Source organism: Tasmannia lanceolata, unplaced genomic scaffold (assembly GCF_043159265.1).
Source record: "Tasmannia lanceolata isolate RefF3 unplaced genomic scaffold, GAP_Taslan_0.1 ptg000015l, whole genome shotgun sequence".
Classification (NCBI taxonomy): Eukaryota; Viridiplantae; Streptophyta; class Magnoliopsida; order Canellales; family Winteraceae; genus Tasmannia; species Tasmannia lanceolata.
Window position 1 is genome coordinate 16,658,711 of NW_027518692.1, and position 19,902 is coordinate 16,678,612.

Sequence of the window (19,902 nt, forward strand, 5' to 3'; positions counted from 1 at the left end):
CCGAGATTTATCATGGGTAGGGCCGGGTTTGGGAATCGTGGGTTTTCCGGAAAAAAAACCCAACCCGACCCGACCCGAGATATTTCTCGGGTAGGGTTGGGTTCCCCAAAACCCGACCCGCCCGACCCGAGTTGCAGCCCTACAATAACCCAAAATTGTAAACATTTCAATTTGGGAAATGATATCAACAGTACTATGTTTTTATAAGATGTGCGACGCATCTTGTCGTGTAGTATTTTAAAGGGCTGTACTCAAAAAACTTTTATAAGCATACTAAACGAGACGCATCTTATAAAAAGAGTGGAGTGATGAAATCATTTCCCTTCAATTTTCCCACTTTAAATTTCGATGGCGATCCTCCTCTCCCTCTCGTAGGCCCTTTTGTTAATTGTGACTTGTGAGTCCAAATTGATTATGAGACTCAAATTTTTAAGTCCCCTTTTGTTTTAGATTTTGATAAGCGTTTGTAAGTCCAAATAGATGATTTGAAAATGATTTTTGGATCATACAAAATCTTCATTCCCCTCGCAAACCTGAACTAAGTACGGTCATAATCATTAAAATGACCAAAACACCCCTATCCATTCCCCTAGTCCATATCCTTTGTTTATTATGATCAGGGCCATTTTCGTATTTTCAAACTTTCGTACGACTGAACGACTAAAACCCTAGAAATGCAAAATCCATGAATTCCCTCCCTTTTTTTTTTTATGTCCCTCCTCTTGAATCTTCGTCCTTACCTCTCCTTTTCTTTTTCTCTTGTGAAAGCTCATAACCTTCGATTTTGAATTACTTCTCCACCTTAATCTCTATTCCCCATGTCAAAAAGGTAAATTCTCTCCCCTTCTTTGCCTCTTCTTTCTGAAATTTCTGAAATTTTCTGAAATTTTCTTTTTTCAATTTCCCCCGCTGAATTTATGTTCTTTTTTTTCCGTGTTTTTAGCTATTTTATGCGGTTCGTGTGATTATTTTATTGATTTTGAGAGTTTTGAACCTTGTTGTATATATCTTTTTTAATTGGCTTTTGAATCTTTTTTTGTAGCTATTTATTTTCTCTCTTTTTTATAAGAGGGTAAAGACAAAGATTCTTATGAAAGAAGATTGTAGGTTTGTTTGGATAGGACTCACCGTTAGTTTCCTTGTAATTTGATTTCAGTTGTGCTTGATTGCTGTGCTTGTTTTTTTCCATAGGCTAATGATATTAGCAATACCATGTTCTGATAACTGCACTAACTCTTCTTGTCTGTCAAGGAGTTTCAATAATTGTGTGTTTGTATGAATATAAAACAAATGATAATGCAATCTTGAAATGAAACTAGCCATCAAACATTAATCTTTTTTGTAGAATTCAAGCATGGGATGTACAATTTTTCAGTAATACAGAGAAAGAATTGCAGAAATAGGTCCAGCTTGAAATACTTAACTTGCTCGATATAACTAGTAAACTAAGGATAACTATTTTGTTGGGAAAAAAAAACGATGACAGTCTTAGAACTGACTGCATGAGTCTTGCGACTTCAAATGTTACACAAATTTAATAATGTTTAGGATTTTGTAAACATTTAGGCGCTGTTTGGATATGCGGATTTTAGAATCCAAGGTCTTTAGCTTGAAAACAGTGTAAAAGAGGGTTCATGATCAAGCTTGTTGTATGCTATCCTGACAGCATTTCTTGGATTTTAAGTGTGAAATTCAGGTTTTAAAAATCTCTCCTGCATCCTGAGATTTCTAAAACCTGGAAATATGGGAGGATCTGCTACTCTCTTGCTGGCGGAAAGAAGGGCGAGAAATAAAAACGAGTCAAAAAAGACTGCTAGTATGCTTCTTCTCTTGTCTCTTAAGCTAAAATTTTAAAGAAATCCCGGATTCTAAAATCCACGTATCGCCGTTTGGATACGCGGATTTTAGAATCCTTGATTTCTTCAAAATTGTAGATGGGAGACGAGACAAGAAAGAGACCAGCTGTGATTTTCTATTTCTCGCTCTTCTTTCCGACAGTAAGAGAGCAGCAGATTGTCCCAAGTTTCCAGGTTTTAGAAATCTCAGGATGCAGGAGAGAATTTTAAAGCCTGGATTTCTTACTTAAAATCCAAGAAACGCTGTTACGACAGCATACAGCAGCTTGATCATGAACCCTCTTTTACCTAGAATCCATGTATCCAAACGGGGCCATTTGGATACGCGGATTTTAGAATCTTGGATTTCCTCAAAATCATAGTTGTGAGATGAGAGAAGAAGGAGACCGACTGCTTCACTTCTCTTTAGAATCTCAGATTTCAAGTAAGAAATCCAGGTTTTAGAAATCCCAGGGAGCTCTTGCTGACGGAAAGAAGGGCCAGAAAACCGAAAACGATAGCCGGTCTCCTTCTTCTCTCGTCTCCCAACTACAATTTGGAGGAAATTCAAGATTCTAAAATCCGCGTATCCAAACGGCTCCTTAATAGTGAGGACTTTATTCCCATTTTCACTTCAAGGTCTTCAACTTGCTGTACTTCCCCCAGAACTGTCAAAAACACCAAGCAATTATGTGGTGTGAGTGGAGTTAACAAAACCACTCCTTATGTGGGTGAAAGATACAGTTCATGTAGAGGTTGGTTTTTGACGAACCAAATAGTCAAGAGTAAATTACCTGCAAGATCCAGAGCAATGCCTAGACTCTAGCATACGTTTTGGGAGGATCTCAGCATCTTCACTTCTAAAGTACATGTTTTCTTTGGATGGACAGCATATTTACCAACAAATTGTCTGCCTACTAATCATATTTTGATTAAGTTCTATAAAAAAACGTGCATGATCTTTGAGGCATCTAATTGGTCCTAAGGTCATGCAATTAGACCCTGTTCATTTTAGATTGTGACAACTGATTGAGAGCCTCAAACTGATTATTGGACTCAAAATTGCGTTTAAATTTGAGTCCAATAATCGGTTTGGCACTCTCAATCGGTCGTCATATTCTTAAACGAAGAGGGCCTTAATCTTGACAGTTTCCTGTTGTCCTGATTGTTTTATTCTTTGCTGATTCCTTCAGGGTTCTTTGCAAGTTCTTTGTGCGTGGAACATGTTTCAAAGGGGAGCTTTGTGAATTTTCACATGATTGGAAAGATCAGGCAAACAATGTGAGAGTTTCTAATTCTACTCTTGTTTCAATTAGAAACTTGTAGGTGCCTAGGATGCGTGATCTTCCTCTCACTTTATCTCTTCTTACTGTTCTGTGGTCACAGGTATGCACCTTCTATCAAAAGGGAGTGTGTTCTTTTGGTAGTCGTTGCAGATATGACCATGTTAAACCTTCTCAGCCACAGAGTTATATCTCTTCATCATCAGTTCCTCATCTGCATATGGCTTCTGATTCTGCACTAGTCACCCATCCTTCTAGGGTTTTCATAAGTGGGGAAGCTGGTCCAATCTCAAGAATTTCTACCGAGCTCTCAGCTTCGAGTATGCAATTTTTCCCACCGGATACACTGTCATGGAACCAAGATTCTAATTATTATACCATTTCAGACAATGTGATTGGAAGCAATTCTACAAATGTTGGACCTGCTGACCACCCTATTTGCTCATTTGCTGCTGCCGGCAACTGTCCCAATGGAGAAAAATGCCCCCATATTCATGGGAATTTGTGTTCCACCTGTGGGAAGCATTGCTTGCATCCGTACAGGCCCGATGAAAGAGATGAACATATAAAACAATGTGAGAGAAACAAAAGACATCTCGAAGCATTGAGGCGTAGTCAAGAGAAAGAATGCAGTGTATGCTTGGAGCGTGTGCTTTCAAAGCCGACACATGCTGAACGAAAGTTTGGATTTCTATCTGAATGTGATCATCCATTTTGTATATCGTGTATACGGAATTGGCGTAGTAATTCTCCAACCTCTGGTATGGATGTTAATTCTGCTCTGAGGTCTTGCCCGGTATGTCGGAAGCACTCGTACTTCGTCATTCCAAGTGTCATTTGGTATTCCACAAAGGAAGAAAAGCAAGAGATTATTGATAGCTACAAATCCAAACTCAGGTATTATATTGAGGATCTATATCTTTTTACATGTCCCTTATTACTCACTGGTTTTTTAGATAAATTGCTTACATTATTATCATATTATTCTTTTGTGTGAGATAATGGTTATGTACATTTCTAGATTATTTTCACTTCACAGGCTATTCGGGGGTTTATCAGCTTATTTGATTGTGAAATTGTGTTATATATATATATATATATATCTGATGTGTGTGTAGAGAGAAGCATGATATTACCACCCCCTATTATCAACAACCACATGAACTTCAACATCATGTTGTGCCTTTCTATTGGGTGGGGCGATACTAATTGTTGTGCTGGTTATCCTTTATATTACACTCTCTGCCAGCTTCATGTGATTCTCTCATGCGTCATGTATAGGAAACCATTTTTGCAACCTTCCAACCCCACAGGTGAGCTTTATTGATTTCATCTACAACTGGACCCCTCCTTTATTTTGATGAGAGGATAATATGGGAAAATAATGCCTGATATTAGTCGGATCTCATTGGAGTCGTCGTTTTTCAGCTTAGCTGCAGGCTCCACCAATTTCCTTCTATAAAATTTTGCTCTCTCTTCCCTCTTATAAACTATATGTAGGTGTGAGGTAATTCACCCAATCTTTCACCTCCCCTTGCACAAAGAACACCCTATTCTCAAAGACCTTCTCTATTCTTCCTGACTTATTTGTCTCCAAATTGCTCAAATTCTCAAAAAATACATGGCTTCATGCCCCACCCACCACCCTGATATATCCTCCTGAAGAATTCGGCCAACCTCTTCAAATGAAACATGGAGTCCTCTTTCATTTCCTTGTACTTTAAGAACAATTCTTCCAATATCCCAATACATTATCCGAAAAGGGACCAAACACAGTAACTCTGTTGTTGATGTTGATGTCCACTCAACGTGCTTCTGCCAGCACAAGCTACAATCCTTGCCTCTTCAAGAGCTGAGAAATCCAATTTCCAGCCTTACATAACCTCTGCTCCATGTGTTGCTTGAACTGAAGTGAAAATGGCAGCACTTCACCACGTCAACCAGCCATGTCGCCTGGGTCAGTGATGTGTTGGGGCCAGATTTCTCCCATCAAAATATATTGTTGTATGACTGCCCGCACATGTTCAGTACGCCAGGTCTGTCGACATATCCGTCTATTGCCTCCTCGCTTAACACTGTATGTACCCAATCATCCCTTCGATCACCCAAGTGGCCCCCATATACCGGCTTCCAAGTTCCAACATGGATGCCCACTACATGGTCATCTCCAACCTCCCGACCTTGCCTGAAACTTGTTTTGTCACACCAATAGTTCCCTTCTTTTGTGTCGATTTCCGATGTATTGATTTCATGCCGATCAGCTTCCTTTCCGGAAGTGCTAGGGCCAGGGTTGGTTCGAGCAGTCACGTATAGTCCAACTCCCTCTTCAACAAACTTCTTACTTATCTCCTCCTCCTCCAAATCCTCCTCCCCTTGTTTCTTCTTGCACTTGTTGTTGGTGTTTGTGTTCCTTCCTTGCTCTTGACACGAACAGCATAGATCCCATCCTCAGCAGAGCAGAGTAACACCAAATATGCCACCAGTCAGCCTAGCAGAACACCCAAAACCTATGATTTGTGGTCACGGACACGGCAAACCCCCAAAATTTGGAAACCGGGACACGGCTATGGGAGGGGATATAGCGGCAAATATCAGTTAAAGAAGAGCTAAAAGAAGAGTTTATAATTAAAGAAGACTTAATAATAAAAGAGGTAAACGCATTATTCAATGATAATACTGAATGTCTTTCAGTCACACTTGACACGGTACAAAAACTTGTCCAAACGCCCACATTAACTCTATCACTTCGAGCAATACATTTCAAAGTGTCCAAAGGAGTGTTGACACGTGTCGTGTCGGACACGGCAGGACACGGGTGTCGGCAATAAATTCGAAGTGTCGGCCAAATCATAGCCCAAAACCCATGATGGGTGCTTGAGTCATCCCTGCTGGCCCTGCTAAGCTGGATAATGACGAGCCCAATGTGATCAGACTAATTTACGACATTCTCTTTTTAAGGTTAGAGACTACGGTTTCTTATACGTGCCAAGTGAGAGAATCACGTGAAGCTGGCAGATAAAGTGTGATTTAAAGCATAACTAGTAGGGACAGTAATACCAAGGTTTTAGTATAAAGATATGAGTCAGGGGGAGATAACCCTAACTCATTTATTTTATCTGTCTAAACTTTCGACTAACATGGTATCAGAGCCTTAGGGTTTTCTGATCCCTAGGGTTCTCTATCAGCCTCCATCTTCTCCGCCACCCCTCTCGCCGCGAAACCCAACTTCGGGCCAAGTTTCATTCGAGGCACACCGGCACGCTGTCTTTTTCCCCCTGAGAAGGAGTCGTTCTCTCCGAGCACCAGGCCCTCCCTCACTCCCGCCCGCCACATTTCTCCTCCCCTGCGCATAGCCCCCCACACATTTTCTACCCAAGGCAGAAATTATTTTCCACCCCCCCCCCCCCAACCCCCCAAATTTTCCAGGAAAATATTTTCTTCCCAGGTTGGAAAACTTTTTCCAGGACCGAGGATCTGCACCCCCCCAAAATTTCCCAGGAAAATATTTTCTGACCCCCACCCCCCCACACACACAAAATCACTTTCCTGGAAATAAGTTTACAGGGCTGTGTTTCGCCTCGCATCAGAATTTTTTTTTTTTCCAGCCCCAAGTTTTTCAACCCACATCATTTTTCCTCCTCTTCCTTTCATCCCTTGGTAAACCCTACCACTCTTTTCTCCCTGTTATTATGTGTTAGATCTTCATCTCTTACCCTACTTTGATTCTAGTTTGTCTTCGCGGCTCCCCTCTGTGCCTCATGGCTTCCCTCTTGTCAAGCTTCGTCGATGCCCGTCATTCTTGGAGCCGCGTCTAGCTTTCTTAGCGTATCCTAGTTTGCCCACCTATTCTGTTATCTCCTGTTATTCGTCTTGGTTTGGATTGTCTGTTTCTTTCTTGCTTGTTGTTATGGAGGAGGTGCTTGACAATCCTTCCACAGGAGTGGCTCTTGGTGTTCGTCCGACACCCTCTTTGGTGTCTTCTTCGTCATCATCTCTCTCTGTGGATGGATCATTCCCACATATCACTAGTGTTAAGTTGGATGGGGCAAACTACCTTACTTGGAAAGCAGCCGTCGAGAAGTATCTTATTGCCTGTGGGAAAGCCCACGTCATTCGTCGTGATCCTCCTCCTACGACGGATCCCACCTTTGATCGATGGGAACAGGAGGATGCTCTTGTTTGTACCCTTCTGTGGCAGAGTATGGCCCCTCACGTCTCTGGGCCCTTGATGCTTCTGCTTACTGCGAAACGTATCTGGGATCAGGTTACTTTTCTTTACTCTGGCGTGGCAAACATTAGTCAGATCTGCTCTACCTATTCTGAGTGGGTGTGTTTCCGCCGTGGTGATCTTCTTCTTGCCACCCATTACAGCCAATTCGTTGGCCTCTGTCAGCAGCTTGATGTTTACATGCCACTTACCACGGATCTCACAGAGGCTGCTCGTCAGAGGGATCAGATCCGTGTTGTGCAGTACCTTGAGAGTTTGGGTCCAGAGTACATGCATCTTCGTCAACAGATTATCGGTTGTGGCGCTATTCCTTCCCTTACTGAGGTTTACTCCCGCGTCCAGCAGTGCTCTCCTGGTGATCCAGTGATATTTGTTCCTATTGATGGTTCTGCTCTCGCGACCTATGATGGCAGTACTCGCCCGCCTCGTGGTGGAGCCTCCTCTGGTCGTACCCGTGGCCGTGGTGGTGGTCGTTCTGGTGGTGGCCGTGGCTGTTCTTTTTGCACTCACTGTCAGCGCGAGGGACATTATATTGACCATTGCTATACCCTGCATCCCGAGCTTTGTCAGGCACGCTCGGCTCACATGGGTGCTACTATTGCTTCAGCTTCAGATTGCGCTCCCTCTGCTTCTGTTCCTGCACCAGCTGATTCCACCTATACATTATCCCGTGCCGATTATGAGGAGTTCCAGCGTCTGCGGCTCAGTTCTCGTCCTCCCTCTGCAGGTTTTGCCCAGCCAGGTACTTCATCCACTACCCTTCTATCTAGCTCAGGGTCATGGATCATTGACTCTGGCGCATCCAATCACCTGACTGGTAACTCTTCTCAGCTTCATTCTTTTCGCTCTTTCTTGTCTCCCTCTCAGTCTATCACCCTTGCTGATGGGTCCACTACACCTATCACTGGTGTTGGTCATATCTCCCCTCATCCTGCTCTGACCTTATCTTCTGTTTTATGTGTACCAAAATCACCATTTAGTTTACTTTCAGTTAGCCAAATTACTAAATCTCTTCACTGTTCTGTCTCATTTTTCCCATCTTACTGTTTGTTTCAGGATCTCTCGACTGGGAAGACGATTGGAACGGGTCGTGAGGTAGATGGACTCTATCGTCTTGACTGTCGGCCGCCTACTGTCTTACATAGCTCTGTGGATACATTTCAGTGGCATTGTCGCCTGGGGCATCCTTCACTTCAGCGGCTGCAGCAGACTTCTCTGGTTCCCGGACCTTTTTCTAGTTTTCAGTGCGAGTCCTGTGAACTCGGGAAGCACCGTCGTGTGCCGTCTCCGTCCCTGATCATTAGTCGAGTGTCTAGTCCATTTGAATTATATGGGGACCCTCTAGGGTCGCCTCTAGTACAAGCTTTCGGTATTTTATTGTGTTTATTGATGACTTCTCACGCATGACCTGGTTATATTTACTGAAGAGTCGATCCGATGTGTTCTTTGCTTTTCGCACATTTTCTTCTGAAATTAAGAATCAATATAATTGCAATATTAAATGTCTTCATACTGACAATGCTAGAGAATATTTTTCTGATACTAATGACTTTCAATCCTATCTCTCCCAACATGGGATTTTACAACAGTTTTCATGTGCGTACACCTCTCAACAGAATGGTGTTCCTGAGAGGAAACTTCGTTATTTGCTTGAAGTAGGTCGCACTCTTCTTTTTCAGATGAGTGTTCCTAAGGCATACTGGAGTGATGCCCTTCTCACGGTGTGTTTCTTAGCAAATCGCCTTCCTTCTTCTGTCTTAGAGGGTGCTTCTTCTTTCGAGATTTTATCTCTTAGTAAGGAACAGTTTCCTCTGACACCTCGTGTATTTGGATGCGTTTGTTTTGTTCATCACCTTGGACCTGGCCGTGACAAACTCGATCCCCCAGTCTGAGCGTTGTGTCTTTCTGGGGTATACCCGTACGCAGAAAGGCTATCGTTGCTATAGCCCTCGTCTGCGTCACTGGTTTGTCTCAGCCGATGTTACGTTCTTTGAGTCTGAGGCATTCTTCCAACATGGCGCGGCATCTTTCACCCCTTCTCTCGAGTCCGAGGTTTCGCTTCCCTTACCAGATCTACTTGCTTCTCTTCCGTCATCTCCTATTTTCGTGCGGCCAGCTTCTGCAGCTTCTACTTCTTCTGCCATGTTGGAGAAGCCAGCTCCACCTAAAATTACACAGCAGTATCAGCGGCGCCAAGTTACAGATAGGTCTCTTCTACCTCCTATCGCACAATCATCTTCTGAGCCGATGATCCCTCTCTCCCGCTCTCAGGTATCTTCTCTTCCTCCTTCCTCTGTTGTTTCTGATTCACCTATTGCATCTTGTACGAGATCCCGTTCCAATGCACATCCTATTTCAAATTTTGTTTCTTATGATAAGCTCACCAGTACCTTCCAGAGCTTTGTTTCCTCCTTGTCTTCTATGTCTTTACCACAGTCAGTGGCTGAGGCTCTTGACCATCCTGGCTGGCGTGATGCTATGAACCTAGAAATGGGCGCTCTTCATAGCAATGATACATGGGATCTGGTTTCCCTACCCGCTGGTGCCCGTCCTGTTGGTTGTCGGTGGGTTTTCTCCATCAAATACCCCCCTAATGGTACTGTCGAGCGCTTAAAAGCACGGTTAGTCGCGAAAGGATACACTCAGACTTTTGGTGTTGACTACACTGAGACCTTCAGTCCCGTTGCGAAAATTCCCTCTGTCCGTGTGCTCCTGTCTCTTGCTGTTAATCATAGCTGGCCCCTTCATCAGCTGGATGTGAAGAATGCATTCCTCCATGGCGATCTGACTGAGGAGGTGTATATGGAGCAACCACCAGGGTTTGTTGCTCAGGGAGAGACTTTCTCCTACGTGTGTCGCCTACGCAAGTCACTCTATGGCCTCAAATAATCTCCGCGTGCGTGGTTTGGGAGATTAAGTGAGGCAGTCATGCGCTTTGGCATGAAACAATGCGCAGTGGATCACTCAGTCTTCAGTTATCACTCTTCAGCTGGGTGTATTTTGTTGATAGTTTATGTGGATGACATAATCATCACAGGGAGCAATTCACAAGGTATACAACGTTTGAAAACCTTCTTGCAAAAGGAATTCTCTACTAATGATTTGGGTCAGCTCGGGTATTTCTTGGGGATAGAGGTTGCTCGTTTTTCTAGAGGCTTGTTCCTATCACAGAGAAAGTATGTCTTGGACTTGCTAAAAGAAACACGGAGTTAAACCAGCTTCTGCACCCATGGATCCTAATGTGAAACTCGTTCCAGAAGAAGGAGAGTTGTTGAAGGATCCTGGCAGGTATCGCAGGCTTGTCGGTAAACTTATATATCTCACGGTTACTCGACCAGATATTTCATATGCTGTTGGAGTTGTTAGTCAGTATATGAGCTCTCCACGTACTTCTCACTGGGCTGCGGTGACACAAATTCTCAAGTATTTGAAAGGGGCTTCAGGGAAGGGATTGATGTTCAAAAGACATGGCCATATGAAAGTTGAAGGCTTCTCTGATGCAGATTGGGCTGGATCCCCAGCAGATAGACGGTCCACTACTGGGTATTGTACATTTGTAGGTGGCAATCTTGTTTCATGGAAGAGTAAAAAGCAGGATGTCATAGCTAAGTCCAGTGCAGAGGCTGAATACAGGGCAATGGCACAAACAAGCACAGAACTTATTTGGCTCCGTTTACTTCTTTCTGAAATTGGCTTCATTTCATCTTCTCCTTCGCAGCTTTATTGCGACAACAAAGCTGCAATATACATTGCCAACAATCCAGTCTTCCATGAGCGCACCAAGCATATTGAAGTGGATTGTCATTTTATCCGTCAAAGAATCCAGAAAAGAGAGATTTGCACTGTGTTTACTCGGTCAGGGGACCAATTAGCTGATATGTTTACAAAGTTCTTAAATAAGTCAAAATTGAGTGATATATGTAACAAGCTAGGAATGTATGATATCTACATTCCAGCTTGAGAGGGAGTGTTGGAATATGTAACTTGCCTAAGGGCATTTAAGACTTTGTACATTCCTTTATGTTTTAGTATAAAGATATGAGTCAGGGGGTGATAACCCTAACTCATTTATTTTCTCTGTCTAAATTTTCGGCTAACATAGAGAAACTGTAATTTAAAGCATAAGTGGTAGGGAAGGGAAACTAATTCTGCCCCAAATGGTAGAATGGCACAACACAACATTTGAGTTCCAGTGGTTATTGATATATGGTGTGGGGAAATCATTCCCCCCTCCGCCCATATATATATATATATATATATATATATATATATATATATATATGCATCTCTCTCTCTCTCTCTCTCTCTCTCTCTCTCTCTCTCTCAGTTTGCCCATATATATATGGGCAAACTGTTTGTGCGCTCGAGCTCATATAAGCTCATATGCGCTCGAGTGCACAAAACAGGGTAGGCCCACATTTTTGTGGTGATCCAAACCATTCATTTGAAAGGCCCTTACCTAGATAGGGTGTCCACAAAAAATCAGATCCTATGGATCATCCTAACCCCTCCAAAGTGTGTACCAAAAATGGGCAGATTTGTGGACAAACAGTGTCTGTCCATTTTTCCCTCCACTTTTGGATGGGTTAGGATGATCCTATGGATCTGAGTTTTGGTACATGCCCTATCTATGGGAGGGCCTTCCAAATGAATGCTTTGGATCACCCTAAAAAATGTGGGACCCATGTGTTTGTGGCACACGAGCTCATATAGCTAGCTCATATAAGCTATATGAGCTCGAGCTCACAAACAGTTTTCCGTGTGTGTGTGTGTGTGTGTCTATATATATATATATATATATATATATATATATATATATATATGAGGAAATGGTTTGTGAGCAGCTTGGTCCCACAGTTTTTGGGGGGTCCAAAGCGTTCATTTGGAAGGCCCTTCCATGGATAGGGTGTGCACCAAAAATCAGCCCTATAGGATCATCCTAACCCTGCCATTTGTGGAGGGAAAAAATGGGCAGAAACATGGACACACAGTGTCTGTCCATTTTCCACTCCACCTTCGATTGGGTTAGGATGATCCTATTGATCTGATTTTTGGTACACACCCTATCCATGGAAGGGCCTTCCAAATGAATGCTTTGGATCCCCCAAAAAATGTGGCCCCCCCATGGTTTGTGAGCTCTGCTCAAATAAGCTTATCTGAGTAGCTGCTCACAAACCATTTCCTCTCTCTCTCTCTCTCTCTCTCTATATATATATATATATATATATATATATAGAGAGAGAGAGAGAGAGAGAGAGAGAGGGGAGAGAGAGAGAGAGAGAGAGAGGGGAGAGAGAGAGAGTGAGAGATCCTACTCCCTAGAGTAGATAACTTATCTACTCCATAGGCTTAAAATACAGTGGGGGCCACATTGTTTCGGTGATGCAAACCATTCATTTGATGGGCCCTCACATAGATAGGGTGTGCCCAAAAAATCAGCTCCATATGATTATCACAACCCTTCGATTTGTGGAGGTAAAAATGGACGGATATAAACATTTACAAATCTGCCCATTTTTTGCCTTCACAGTTCGAAGGGTTAGGATGATCCTATGGAGCTGATTTTTTGGGCACACACTATCTATGTGAGGGTCCATCAAATGAATGGTTTGGATCACCCAAACAATGTGCCCCTACTGTATTTTAAGCCTAGGGAGTAGATAAGTTATCTACTCTAGGGAGTAACTCTTCTATATTTTTGTGTGTGTGTGTGTGTGTGTGTGTGAGAGAGAGAGAGAGAGAGAGAGAGAGAGAGAGAGAGAGAGACCTCAATTGTTATAATTGTGGGTATTGCTTATTTGTTTTTGGATTAACATACCTTTTCCTTCTTTCTTCCTGTTTTTTTTGGACAGGCGTTGACATACCTTTTTCTTTGTCAGTTCTATTGATTGCAGGTACTTTGACTTTGGAAATGGGACTTGCCCCTTTGGAACTAGTTGTTTCTACAAGGTGCGTTTGTTTTCAAACTAATAATCATGTTTTGTTCATTCAACTTATGTTAAAAAATGATTTTACTTATCTGGGGTGCATTCTCATAGCTTAGGATGTGTGCAATTTCTTCAAGTTGTGTATTTTGTTTGTATACCATGCTGAATGTTTTCCTTTATTTTATTTTTCGTTTCTAAAACTTATGGTATTTGAGTTATGTTTATTTGCCACTATTCATTTGCTAATCTACAATGTGTCAGTGCATGATTTTAAATTTCCATCGAAATCGATACGAACGACCGAAATGTTTTTTGTTTCCTTCCCCATCGAAACCAACACGGAAACTGAAATGCATATCTAAACTAAAATTATAAGTGTATCAGTGGTATGTTATATCAGTATGTGTTGCATATTTATATTTATATAAAGAAGCATGCTAAACTCAAGGGCGCGTGTCACCATTGTGCATTTAATACTCTTTGACTTGCAGCCATTCTAAATGCACAATGGTGATGTGCAGCCTTGGGGGCGCCCTTTTAGCCAAGTTTTGCAAGGGCATCCGAGTTTTAGTTGTGATTTAGTTCGGTACCAATAGAAAATGTCTGGAAACTTGGGTCAGCTTCCTTATGGTGAAGATTTCCAAGTCTTATTAGTTTGCTAGCAAGAAATTTCAGGTTCTATCATGGCTTCAAAATTCTAGTATTGAGAATTTTTGTAAGTTGTCGTCTGTTTAAATGGTTGGTTGGTGAAGATTCTTTTGGAATTTCCAACAATCTGCAGAGGCTGAAGGATACTTGTTACTTGAGCTTCAATGCTATTGCTTCCAAAAAAGGGGCATTTGTTCGTTGGTTTTGGGTACCACCACATTACCCAACAGGGGCTCGGCAAGGCAAGCTGATTTTTTTTTTTTTTAAAGTGCACCCAAACAATACTGAGAATTTCTAAAAGCTATTGTCTATTAAAGTGGTTGATGAAGATTCTTGTTGAATTTCCAACGATTTGCCGAAGCCAATGGATACTCCATCGGTGTCAATGATTCAGGGCATGGATCATTTGAGCTTCAATGCTAAAAGCGGAGGGGCAGCGGGAAATGAATTTGAGGGTTTTGGGTGCCACGTTGGCCAACAGGTGCTCGAGAAGGCAAGCTTTTATTTTTTTCAAACGGTGCACCCAATCATGAAATTCCAGTCTGTCATTGGGTTTTTGGGCAATTTCCACATACGTTATGAGGGTTCTGGAGCAACCAGACAAAACCTTATAAATTAGCGACTAAATACCTTAGATTTTATGTTGTGACTGCTTTTACCTCAAATTTAGTCATATAAACAATTATTTAACGTATGATTAATGTTCGTCCATAGGGTGTACTATTTTCTTGTAATAGTTAAATAAACTTTACATTAACTATGAATGTAATATCCTCGTAACTATTATCCGGAAATGTTAATGGATGCCATTCCAAAAAAAAAAAATGGTCTTTGTAACTATTAAACCATATCACATGTTATTGTTACCTTAAGTAAATTTTTGCAGTCCTTTCAAGACGGGGACTTTTGAATTTTTGGACCTTTTTTATATTTGAGCCTTTTGCAAGAGCCATTTAGGAAAGTGGATTTAGAAACATGAAAGATTGTCAAATTTTGAATTGCACGAGTCCTTCCATGGCATGCATATTTGTACCTGAAGTAGGGAAGGAGAGCTTCTTAATTGCTGTGGCACTCTTTTCTATTGAATTTTCATCCTAGCCAAATGTCGTGTGCTGATTATTATTATTTAGTTGTGTGCATTTTTACTTCCTTACAAGGAAAACCTCGTAAGTGAACGTCTAATGGTGTCCAATCACTAGGATCCATGTTAGGTGCTATTAGATGCCGCTTATTTCTAGTTGGTTTAATTCCTGCATTTTGGTTGCCTTTTTAATGGATTCAATGGGCTTATTTTCTCTTTATTGAACAACTGCTGATTATTGAGGAGTAGATTATTTCAATGTTACCACCTCTAGATACATTCCTTGAAAGACTGTACTTTGCATGCCATACCGTTGTTTCAAAACTTCTCCACATCATCATGGACTCCCCCGAGTCGACTCCCTTTTACCTTGGTCATGTTCTTGTCCGAGTCCGCTTTTTGCCTCGCATCAACTGAGTACTCTCTACTGTGTTGCGCCGATTCAACTTGGATTTGCTTTGGCTTCATTTTGACCCTCATCCACGTTTTGAAACAGTTGGCCATACAATGCTTCTACTTTTTGTTCCTTTAAGATGAAGCATATGGCCTTGGAATGCTGGACATGGCTTTTCCACCAATACAGGTGGGTGTCGATGTGGGCAACTTTTAAGTGATGAGGCAATGATTTCTCATGATGTGTTCCTTTACTCCAGCATTAATCTTGAATAGTTGTTCTAATGAAGCTGCAGTGTGGAGTTACAGTTGGAGTTTTTGGTCTGTCTCCCACCTTTTCATTAAGCATGGGAACTTTTAAGTTCTTCCTTTTGGCCTTGTAAATCCCTGTAAACAATTCTGGAGACCAACTCTTCACTCAACAACAAAGATGATCATGGCATTCATAGTTGGAAATAAAAAACCATTCAAAAAAAAATAAAAAAATCCCTCATAGTGTATCTTAGTTCTGAGTCTCAATTTTAGTAGAACCATAATTGTTCAGATCCCAAATTATGATGAATAAGAGCTGAAAATTTTAGCTATTTAGAAAAAAAGAGCTGAAAATTTGTCGTTATGTTTAATACAATATTGTACTCTGAATTCTCTATCATAAAAGAAGTTTTGTGTTGGTTAATGGATGAAGAGTCTCTTCCAAACAAAGTATGGCATAATGGCAAGGGTGGCTGTTATTGTACAGCACATCTATCCTGTACTTGAATTAGTGGAATGAAAGCCGTCTCTAGCAAGGATTTAAATGCCGGCCACTGAAATTTTGGTGGAAATTTTGTCCGAAATCATGTAAAACCTTGATAAAAAATTTTAAAAAATTTCCACCGAAATGTATAAAATTTTGGTGGAAATTTTGTTAATAAGGGTTAAAAACGAAATTTTGGTTCATTTCAACCAAAATTTCAGCGAAATCCTGAATTTTTCCGATTCATTGTACGTTCGGTTTCGGTCCACACCAACACCGAAATATTTCGGCCGAAATTTCGGATTTCGGCCGAATTTTAAAACTGTGGTCTCTAGTTAACATGGTTCTTAGTACAGCTTCCTGTGTGAAAGCATTGTTCTATTCCATATTAGCTTTCTTGAAGCTGGTGGTGTTGTTTTTTTTTGAAGAATCATCTGTTACCGATTCACATTTATAATTTCCTTTTTCCTGGATCACTGCAACCCTTGCTGGTTCCTTTATGAGTATCCTTCACTTTAGTGCGATTGTTATGGGATTCATTAAATGCTTACAACTTGGCTATTTGCATGCCATCATCTGATTTTTTTCATATTCGGAATAAATTGCTTTCTTGAGGGCTTTAATAAATCCCAATTTTTTGTCATTTCAGCATGCATACCGCGATGGCAGTCTAGATAGAGTGGTATTGTGTCATCTCAGTGCAGAAGATGGTAACACTGTAATATCTAAAGATGATAGGTTTGTATTTTCTTTCATTTTGTTATCACCAAATTCTGTATTTGCTTTTATTTTGTTTTAATTGTGTTTGTTTCTTAAAAACTTAATGGTTCTCTCAGGCTTTCGGACTTTTTTAGTGGAATGCATTTCTAGGTAAACTGAACTTGCTAAACATTTAAACGTAAGTTAGATTCTCACAACTCTTTCTCTCCACTTATCCTATTCTATAGTTATACATTTAAGCCAAAAAAATTTGTTCTGACTACAGAATTCTTGTTTGCAGATTCTTTATAAGAAACAAGGAAACACATGCCATTTACTGCCGAAAAATCTGTTATATTGTCTGTGGCACACCACTTATGTTTGAGGTAATAAGTACTCTCTTGAATTTCTATGTTTTGACTCAAGGTTTCTGTTGGTTGAACCTTCAACAATATTTAGAACCTGCATTGTATATTACTTTATTTTCTTTTTCTATTAATACTCTTGCAGGGTTTATCACAAGGATTTGAGCGTGTATAAATTATAGGAATAATTACATCTGAAACCACAGAAACAAGGTGAAATTTGAAGATGGGATGGGACGATGGGAAACTGCTGTTTATGGTTTTTGCCAGTTTGCACTCTTATATTTGTGATGAAACCATATTTTGTGAGTTATCTCCTTTCATTTAATAATTGATGCTCCTCTTTATAATTTCTTATAGAGGAATCCCATTTCTTGTAAAGTGTTTTCAAGGATTAAATTTTGGTTAGAGCATAAAAGCTTGAATGTCCATTGAACTACTGATGCTTCTTGTTGAGATTGTTGGTGAACTGTACTTTACAAACTTCTGTAATTGGACAATGTTCTCATGTTGATACTTGTTCTTCAATGGAAAACAAGGGGGCTAATTGGTACCCACTTCTATATTGAGTGAGCTATAAATTGAATTTTAGCATCAGATGCCCTTCCAACTGCTTGCGTGGAGAGGGTTTTAGCTTGTGTCCTAAATGAGGGGGAGAGCCAGGAATCCAAAGGGGCTACAGAGGGGGGAAAATGGAAACCATATTTTGATATTTGCACAAACCCAGCTGTCTTTTCTTCTTTAACTGCCTAGTGAGAGTTTTTTGGGAGATGTAATAACCTTTTGACAGCTCTTTAAATACTAAAAGACAAGATGAGTTAGTGAAAATATCAAAATAAGGTTGTGCTGATATCATTTCCCTCTTATATTGAAGTTAATATAATTTGCTAGGGACCATTGCAGGAGGTATTTTGTGGTGGGCTGTTGCATGAGACAGCAGTCATGGCAGATGAATTAAATGAATGAGACAAAATCTGTTGAAGAGTGAGGCTATGGGACTGCTCTCTCATGCAACAGCCTGCCGTGAAATGCCTTCTGTGATGATCCCTAGCAAATCCCTTTTCTAAGTGGCAAAAATTACCCCAATACTAACATTGTTGCTAATGGCAAAATTACCCCAATACCAACATTGTTGCTTGTTGGCATAGGTTCTTTCAAACATTGAGTAAATAAATATAATTTTGAAACAAATTTGCTTATTTCCTTGCCTTTGAAGAGTATTTGACCATCTCCAACACCAGACCCGGTCAAAACCTTGGCCTAATTTTCTTCTCTTTCCCAACCTCTCATCACCCTCATTCCATGCACGTAAAATCCCCTTCCCTCTCTCATAACACACGGATCCTCCTCTTCCACAAAAAACCCAAAACTAAAAACAAATAATCCAACAGTTTTCCAAAAGGACCCATAAATCCTCCCATAAATTCAACCCCCAGAGGCCAGAGCCCCCATTCCCTCCTCAAGCCTGCAAAGAAGAAAGAGTTGGGATCAAATTTCTAGGGCGGATTTTCGGTGATCATTCTCCTTTCAAGTTTTTCGCCGCTCTCCGCCATGGAAATGAGAAAGATTTCTTATGCGCTCCTCATTGCCGCCGCCTCCACCAGCGCGGTCCTTGCCGATGATAGCTTTGCTCCGGCGCCAGCCCCTGGTATGGCCAGCAGTGCATCCATGGTTGCGCCTGTTGTCGGGCTGGTCGGAGCCTCGGTCCTGTCCTTTTTCTCATTTTACTTGCAGTAGCCTCACAAATGGTGGTCGATTATGTTAGAACCTTTAATGTTGTGGTTCCTCTTATGTATCAGTGTTTCTGCTTTGGCTAATTGAAACTTTACTGAATTGTTTGATCTTTATTTTCTTTCTCCTTTTCTTTCTTTCTTTGCATTGGCTGGGTTTAACAGCGTAGGATTGGATTCTTATCTCTTTGTTTTGTGATGGAAGTGGATGAATAGAGAAGCGTTGGGATATGTTAAAGGGAAGTGATTTAGCACTCCACTCTTTTGATATGTGGTGAAAGCTTCTTACCTTTTAGTGTTTAAAGGGCTGTTACAGTTCCCAAAAAGCTTTGACAGGGCTATTTAAAGACAAAACGATATGTTGCTTTGGCGACATATCAAAAGAATGGAGTGCAAAAATCATTTCCCATATTAAATTATAAAATTCTTTCTTAATTAATTATACTTGGGTAATATTATGTGGGATTTGTTTGTCAATTTCGCAGAAAGCTATTTCATGGCTCACTTCTGCGGGAGACAACAGCCGCCTTGTAGTAGATTGTCTTATTCATTTAATTCATATGAAGTGGCTGTTTTTTCCTGCAAAATTGAGATGAGAAATTGTTACGGTCCTGAGTGGGGAGCTACCTAGGTAAGGATTGGGTGGGACCCAGCCTTGTATGGGACACGTTTAAAGGGCATTGCCTAACGCATTTCATCAGCTCTAGGGCTTTTGGTGTATGGGTAAGGTACCTAACATTTGGTATTGGAGTAGCCACCACCTCCCGTGTTCGAGTGAAGGGGCGACCTATGGAGAGGATTACCTGAAAAGGGCTACGTTAAAATAAGTCGAGTGAAAGCTGCCAGAGTGAAGTTGTCCTACAGTAGGCTGGTGAGGGATAACCTACGGAAAGGGCTACCTGGAAAAAAAAGAAACAAAGGGTAGAGTGAAAGCTGCCATAGAGTGAGCCGCCGAGGACGGCCGATGTGGAAGCGTG

The 19,902-nt window shown here is 41.2% G+C and overlaps 1 protein-coding gene across 2 annotated transcripts; it reads left to right on the forward strand.

Moving 5' to 3' along the window:
• Positions 1–496: 496 nt before the first annotated feature.
• Positions 497–17,760, forward strand: LOC143845644 (putative RING-type E3 ubiquitin transferase C3H69). 2 transcript variants are annotated; one of them, XM_077354030.1, is made up of 8 exons: positions 503–829; positions 3,029–3,116; positions 3,222–4,015; positions 13,226–13,295; positions 16,781–16,869; positions 16,968–17,029; positions 17,132–17,216; positions 17,341–17,760. In XM_077354030.1, exons 1-6 carry the CDS (start codon positions 819–821, stop codon positions 16,999–17,001), a joined length of 1,086 nt encoding a protein of 361 aa, XP_077210145.1. In that variant the 5' UTR covers positions 503–818; the 3' UTR covers positions 17,002–17,029; positions 17,132–17,216; positions 17,341–17,760. The 2 variants fall into 2 exon arrangements, with proteins under 2 accessions (XP_077210146.1, XP_077210145.1); XM_077354031.1 differs by lacking the exons at positions 13,226–13,295; positions 16,781–16,869; positions 16,968–17,029; positions 17,132–17,216; positions 17,341–17,760 and adding an exon at positions 8,403–8,648 and having other exon boundaries at positions 497–829.
• The last annotated feature ends 2,142 nt before the right edge of the window (positions 17,761–19,902 follow it).

What these genes read in the sequence shown, in the direction of transcription:
- LOC143845644 (XM_077354030.1), top strand. An exon ending in AGCTACAAATCCAAACTCAG is followed by an intron (nt 4,016 to 13,225) that starts GTATTATATTGA and finishes TTTCTTTGTCAG; the next exon opens with TTCTATTGATTGCAGGTACT. An exon ending in GTAATATCTAAAGATGATAG is followed by an intron (nt 16,870 to 16,967) that starts GTTTGTATTTTC and finishes TGGTTCTCTCAG; the next exon opens with GCTTTCGGACTTTTTTAGTG.